The following is a 7,820-nucleotide window of genomic DNA, read 5'->3' on the forward strand; positions in this document are numbered from 1 at the left end:
TTCCACTCTCTTAACCCAAATTTTTCACATGCCTCAAAAATATTTTTCTTTTTTCCCAATATCTCATCACTCAATATCACACAATCACATCCCCAAGTAACTACCAAACAAAATTATTTCGAACCTTTTGTCTCGCTCCCAAACAAAAACCACATTGTTTGATTTTTCATCTTTCAATTTTCTTTCATCGAAACAAACAAAAAATGGTTGTCCTCTCTGTCCAACAGTATTAATCAACTTGCCCATGAATTAAGTCTCTCTCATTAAATTCATTATGACATTATCTTTTCCTCTCTTTTTTTTCTTTAATTTGTTCCATAAAAGAAAAGGCCAAAAAGAAAAAAGAAATAGTCACAGTTGAAGATAAAACGACAACGTTTTTTTTTTTTTCTTCAGATTTTAACCCCCATTTTGTCCCACTGTACACTACCAAAATTATTTTCATTGGTATTCTAATGCAACCGAACTTTAAAAAAAAAAAAAAAAAGATAAACCCAAAAAAAACAAAAAAAAAAAAACTAGGCTTGCTTTGCCTTTGCTTCGCTCAGTCATTTTTTTTCTCTCTCTCTTAGGACTAAAAGACTAGTCTCTCTCTCTCTCTCTGTTTGGCTACTCGATTTTGCTAATCCCAATCCGCTTAATAACAGCGTTCCTAATAGCATCAGTCTGCAAATTACAAAACCCGTTTTGCTCAATCCCCGACATGTAATTCCTCACTTCCTTTCTTATCATCTCTTGCATCACTGCCAAGAACTCGTTGCTGAAGAACTGCTTCTCGTAACCTGCAACCGGTTGCTCCGGTGGTGGTGGTTGCTGCTGAGGTGGCAGTGGTGGTACCATCTGAGCCGGGCTGATTAACTCAAACGGGTCGGATCCGGGTAAAGACAGACTCAGTGAAGTCGGTGGATCCGTTGTGTTTGAACACGAAGTCTCAACCGGATGAGCCGGTACCAGAGGGACAGCTCGCGCCACGGGTCTGAACACGTGAGAAGGTGACGTGGCGGGCAAGCTCGAGTCACTCAAATCGGATCCTGACGGACTGCTCGGATTCAAGTACAGACCCGTACCCGTAACGGTACCCGCCCCGACGCTAGCCGATCTCTTTAGCGGCTGCGGGTTCGAAACGTCGTCGTTAAAGTCGTCGCCCATGGACGAGCATTTCCGCTTGAGCGTCGAGTTCCAGTGGTTTTTAATGGCGTTATCGGTTCGACCGTTGAGGAGGCGAGCTATGGTGGCCCACTTGTTACCGAACCGAGCGTGAGCTCGAATAATCGTGTCGTCCTCGTCGGGAGTGAAAGGTCGGTGCTCAACCTCGGGCGAGAGCTGGTTACACCAGCGTAAACGACACGATTTCCCGGATCGACCCGGGATCGATTTGCTAATCAACGACCAGTTTCTCGGGCCGTAGCTTTGGACCAGTCTCTGTAACGCTTCGTCTTCTTCGGGGCTCCATGGACCTTTTATCCGATCCATATCTTTCTTTGTAGAAGCCATGGAAATATTTAAATTAAAAATAAATAAAAATAAAAATGTTTTTTTTTTTTTTTTTGGGGGGGGTTGTTGATATTTATATTTGTGTTGAGAGGCAGAGCCTCTTTGGTGAAAGAAGAGAGAATTGAGAGGAACGAGAGTGAGAGGGGAATATATAAGAGAGGATAAGGATGACTGGTTGAACCGGTGGGAGTGACCGGTCATAGGCGTTGAGAGTTGGGGGATTCTTCCAGGCAAGGCAGTTACTAGTATACAGCTGTCAAACTGACACGCGTCTCGTCGTTGCCTTTCCAACTTACACGTATGTATATATATAATCACTCCCCTTCAGTCCCTTCTAATGGAGTGGAGCTACGTTACTACGTACTGTTCCAACTACACACGTCGTCAAATTCCTCGCCAAATCTATTTCCTCCGTTATAAAAAAAATATATATATATATATATATATTACAAAAACAGCCAAATTTTATAACTTGTTTAATATTACAACCAACGGTCTAATTAAAATCTTAAATTTATGAAATTGTTTCAATTTAAAGACTTTGTTCTTAAATAAAAATAAATAAAGTAGATAAAAGTGAAAAATCATTGATTAAACTTTGCGTTCACTTAAGTATTGTTCATTCCTCAATTTGACAACTATTGAATAAAGAGAAAAAATAATTATTTTGTGTGATAAAGTGATTGTCAAAAAAGTGAAATTGATTCACATGGTACAATATAAAGTTTTCTAACAGTTTTTTTTTTCTTTTCTATTTATTGTGAAAAATAAGGTAAAGAAATAATGGAAATTGATCATTTTCAATATTAAAGCAATTTTATGGCTTTTTGTCACTTTAATTTACAAAATTAATCAAGAATCTTGTAGTTTAATGATAATGACAAATCTCTTTCATGAGACAAAGCAAAACTCAAATTGTCTTACTCATTATTGTAAATATGGAATTATTTTTATAAAAAAAAATACAAAATTAAAAAGTCAGTACCTAATTTGAAGAATGAATTTTGGGCTTTTTTTGTAAATTTTCCTAAACTAAAAGAAAAACACAAAAACAAAGAATACAATCTTAGATCCATCATCCATGATCTAGTGAGTAGTGGCCCCCAATGCCCAATCAAAGGTACCAAAAGATTTTTACTTTTTTAAGTGAGTAATAATAATTCACAAAAAATATCAATTCGATCCAATCTAGAAAACAGAAAAATTTTAATAGGATCACATAAATTCGATAGTGCTCTATTTAAGATGGGACCTTTTTCCCAAAAAGAAAGTAAAGGCATCTATCTATCTAGTGGTCTTGAAATTAGAATTAATTGCCTTTTAGTAATCGTTGACAGAACATACATGAACAGTAAGTACAAATATAACTGTTAAAAAGTAAAAGAGAGCCCAAAAAAAGAGTTGAAAGTGGCAACCTGATATCTCTATGATTTCGGGATTTATTAGATTTTAGATATTTAACCGACCGTTTTGGAAGTTAAAACGGAGGTTAAAAAAAAAAGTTTTAAAAAAGAGAGAAAAAAACAAACGTGTGTTTAAGGAAAAGGTTAATCTAATGACGAACAGACGAAATTGTAAAAGATACAGTTTTGGGGATGACTTTGACCAAGCCAGGCTGGAGAGCAATTTCGAGGAAGGGGTTTTTTTTTTTTTTTTTGGTTATATAAACATACAATATAATTTATTAATTTGTTGTATAGTAGAGGGGAGAAAAGGACGCACGGAAGTGGTGAGCTGGAGCATAAAACGACAAAATAGAGTAGCAGAATCGGGGGACGAACGGAACTGCAATCCTGTCAGTCCAGCCTGTCATTACTTACTCTTAACCCAGTCTCACACACATACTCGACTCACTCGGACTACTGCCCTTAACGGCCTACTACTCCCACTAACGGACACGTGTCCGTCACGCACTTGTTCTTCTTGAACCGCCAAAACCGACTCCACCGTCTTTACCTGCTTACATTAATAAACTCCTTCACTCTCTCGGGAATATTTTTTTTTGACTGTTTAAATACGGTTTATTGTTGAAAAATTGAAAATTGAAAACTAAAAATATTATAATAAAATAATTTTTAAATGTATAAATAGTATAGTGAGACTCAATTTTTAAAGTTATATTTGCGTTTTTCTATATTTATGGATCTCGTAAACAGTACACAGAATCCATAGAAAAAACGTCAAATGCAAGTTTTTTTTCCTTTTCAGTCAAATCCAAACATACACCTTATCTGTTCAAATCAATTTTTTTTAAAGAAACTTTTAGCTTATGAAGTCCACTTCTTATTATAGTTCTTTATTATCAGACCATAACACCAATTAATTTTTTATGTAGATAGAGATTGAATTTTATATCTCTTATTCAACTATTAGAAATTTTACTAATTGAGCTAATTAAAACTCACTTGTTCAAGTCAATTGACCATTCTTTTTTTTTTCTTTTTCTTTTTTGTATTTACCATATGTGTGATGAGAGATAAATTCGTGTAAAAATAATGTTAATATCAATCAAAACTTTTATTTATATTTTTATTTATTTAGTAGAAAAATTAGTAGACTTTATTTATACAAAATGAAAAATGAAAAATGATGTCTTATTCAACTATCAAAAATTTTACCAATTGAATTAACTAGAACCCACTTGTTCAAGTCAATTGACCATTCATGTTTCTTTTCTTTTCTTTTCTTTTTCTTTTTTTAATTTACCATATGTGCAATGAGAGATAAATTCGTATGAAAATAATGTTAATATCAATCAAAACTTTTATTTTTGTTTTTTTAGTAGAAAAATTAGTAGACTTTATATATACAAAATCACAAACGATAAATGATAGACATTCTTCTAACTAAACAATGGACTTCTTATTCTCTTTTGCAACACAATTTCACCTTAAGTTGTGAAGTAGATTTTGATGATTTTTATCTCTAGAATTGTTGTAATGTTGTTTATGTTATATATGCTTTCAATTTTTCAATATGTAACTAGCTTCTCATTCACTGCATGAGCTTAGAAATCAACACAATTCGCAATATGTTACTAAATGTTAATACCAAAAGTTTAACAAATATAATCTCAGCATTTATACACAAAAATATTAGAGGTGCTATAAAGTACACATTAAATCATCATGTAATAGATTTTAAGAAATTCTTCCAAACTAATCTGGAAATAAATTTATTTATTAGTTATATGCCTCTATGGACCTTCCTAATTACTTCATCCTCGAAATTTATTTACGTTTTAACAAGTGTAATGCCCATAATTATTCTAGTTATTTAAATAAATTATGTTATAGAATTGTATTTTTGTCCAATAATGTCAGTGACAAATCTTAATTCCTAAGGTCTCGAAGTCAAACAATAATGTTTTCTACTTTGAAAATGAAATGTTTGATGATTTAGTAACAAATGGTAAAAAGGAGAGTTCATGCTTAGTATAATAACTATTTAGTAAGAACATAACCCATTGGTGATTAATTTAGACACAATTTGATTTCTTCTCTGCTTTGAATGACATTGAAGTTTATATATTTAAAAAAAAAAAAAAAAAGACTTCTGACAGTTTTGTACAGCACATTCTACCATGTATGGTTCTCTTGATTAGTTCCCAACGACTGAATCTTGATTTTTTTTTTTAGCTTGAGGAGGCCCACATAACAATATAGATGAGTGTACACATTTGGGTCCTCATTTTTCAACAACCATAGCCCCTTTTTCTTCTTACTCAAAAAAAAAAAAAAAGCCCCTTTTTCTTCATAGGCCCTCATATAAATAAATGCATATATTGAAAATGAAAATGCAGTAAAAGTGGATAACAGTCTAATGGCCAAATTTCACTTTATAAACTTACTTTTATAGACACAAAAAATTTGATAAAAATGTATATAATTATTAATGTGATAAATTGTTAGTAATAAGTGATGGGATCGACGAGAACACGTTATAGTGACGAGTCCATAGTAATGACGAGGATATCCCCTGATGACGAACAAACCGTCAACGACGAAGAAAGGAAAGTCATTCAATGGTGCCAGTAAATAACCTGGGCGGTTACGAAACCAGAAGAGCAGACCGTTGGGGACTAATAAAAGCCCCATAATTGGGCTTGAGGCGTTATGAAAGAAGAGCATTTACACTCCAACGGCTAGCAATCAGGCTCACAGGTATAAAACTCTCACATTTTGCAGCATAAGGTACGATACTACAATTCTGAAAAGATACTCTTTACTGCTAGTTCTATAAACATCTTGATTTCTCTAACTTTGGCATCGGAGACGTTGTGGCAGGCACCACACCGGTGACCATCCTTCTTGAAGAGGACCAGACGTTAACGGGGAGTTCCATCTGCCTTCTGAGACTGACGAGTTGCACCTCATCAGTTTGGCGCCGTCTGTGGGAACGATATTTTCAGATTCATATCTGAGAGCGTAGTTCCCATCAACCTTCTACGTTCAGATGGAATCCAACTCAGACTCAGCAGCCTTGGCCCAGCAAGTCCAAGCCCTTGCAGCTACTATTGAAGAACTCACCAAACAGAACCAGGAAATGAAGCTGCGGCTCCAGCAAGTTCAACAAGCTCAACAGGAAGAGAACCGGTCCAAAGATAACTTAGAGGAAGACGGGGATAGTCAACGGAGAGAGACTTCCCGAAGACCAGCTACTCCGGATGAACAGAACTCGGATCTTCTTCGAGAAATGAGGAAAGAGATGGACGAACTAAGGAGTGTCATCAAAGAAAAGACGGACCGAAGCGTAGATAAAATGATAAGGGCTACGGATTCGCCATTCACCGCGGCGGTACTTGAATGCCCCGTGCCGTCTAAGTTTCGCTTGCCTCAATTGGAGCCATTCGACGGACTCAAGGACCCACAGGACCATCTTAATACCTTTAAGACGACTCTGGGTCTTCAGCAACCACCTGACGAGATATTGTGTCGTTCCTTCCCGACGACGCTCAAAGGGGCTGCAAGAGAATGGTTTACTAAACTGCCAAATTCGTCCATAGACAATTTCGATCAGCTGAGTAGTGCCTTCTTGCGCCACTTCATAGGGGGACAACGCCCAAGGAGGCCAGTAGATTACTTACTCACCATAAGACAGGGAGAGAAGGAGACCCTGAGGTCATATGTCAAGCGATTCACCTGGGAAACTCTAGAGGTGGACGAAGCTGATGACAAGGTACAGCTGACGACCTTCAAAGCAGGCTTGAAATCCAGAGACCTCGTGGCTTCTCTTGCAAAAAACCTCCCGAAGACGATGGCGGAAATGCTCCTGAAGGCGCAAAAGTACATGAACGCGGAAGATGCTCTAGCTGCCATAAAAGATACCGAAAGGTGAGGAGACAAGTCCAAGCGGAATGACGACCGAAGGGGGCAAAAGAGAGACAGATCAGAACGTCGGAACAATGACGGGAATAGAAGGAAGGACGACAGAAATCCTCGGACGGTAAAATTTACTCCTTTGGTTATGCCTGTAGACAAGATTTTCACGCAGATCATTACCTCAAATGGCCCAGGCCATTACACTCATCCCCCAACGCACGTGACAAGAACAAATATTGCCAGTTCCATAGAGACCACGGCCATAACACAGAAGATTGCAGAGACCTGAATGAGCAAATAGAGGAATTAATACGGAAAGGAAAATTACAGAAGTATGTAAAGAAAGGAGAATATAGCAAGTTCAGAGACGACAACAGGACCCAGCGTGAATCTTCCACTCGAGAGGACGACCATCTGTCCCAGCCCCCACGTAAGGTGATCGGGGAGATAAGCACGATTACAGGAGGGCCTTTTTCAGGAGGATCATTTAGATCACTCAAAAAAGCATATCATAGACAGGTGAATAGCGTCCACACCATGCCTCCGTCCAAGTATCGACGAACACACCAAGACATGTCCTTCAGCGAAGGAGACGCCAGGGGAGTAAAGCAGCCCCACAACGATCCCCTGGTCATAGTGCTGAATATAGAAGGATTCAATACCAGAAGGATCCTTGTTGATAACGGGAGCTCAGCGGATATCATCTACCTCCCAGCCTACCAGCAGCTGAGATTAGATCCAAAAAGGCTTCGACCTTTTGACTCTCCACTCGTCAGCTTCAGTGGAGACAAGGTCTACCCCAGGGGTATAGTGACTCTAACGGTGACAGCAGGGACCTACCCGTCACAGTTGACCAAACAGGTGGACTTCCTGGTGGTAGACTGCCCCTCATCCTATAATGTCATTATTGGGAGGCCCACCCTCAACAAGTGGAAGGCGGCGACGTCAACCTACTGTTTGAAGGTGAAATTCCCAACAGACGACGGCGTGGGCGAAGTAAAGGGT

The 7,820-nt window shown here is 37.8% G+C and overlaps 1 protein-coding gene across 1 annotated transcript; it reads right to left on the reverse strand.

The window, feature by feature from the left end:
* Positions 1–562: 562 nt before the first annotated feature.
* Positions 563–1,615, reverse strand: LOC115972970 (transcription factor MYB73-like). Its single transcript, XM_031093186.1, has one exon. It carries the CDS (start codon positions 1,492–1,494, stop codon positions 610–612), a length of 885 nt encoding a protein of 294 aa, XP_030949046.1. The 5' UTR covers positions 1,495–1,615; the 3' UTR covers positions 563–609.
* Positions 1,616–7,820: the final 6,205 nt, after the last annotated feature.

The sequence above is a fragment of the Quercus lobata genome, unplaced genomic scaffold, assembly GCF_001633185.2.
Source record: "Quercus lobata isolate SW786 unplaced genomic scaffold, ValleyOak3.0 Primary Assembly Scq3eQI_100, whole genome shotgun sequence".
In the NCBI taxonomy this organism is placed as follows: Eukaryota; Viridiplantae; Streptophyta; class Magnoliopsida; order Fagales; family Fagaceae; genus Quercus; species Quercus lobata.

Coding starts and splice junctions, on each gene's coding strand:
- LOC115972970 (XM_031093186.1), bottom strand. CDS start 1,494: ATGGCTTCTACAAAGAAAGATATGGATCGGATAAAAGGTCCATGGAGC.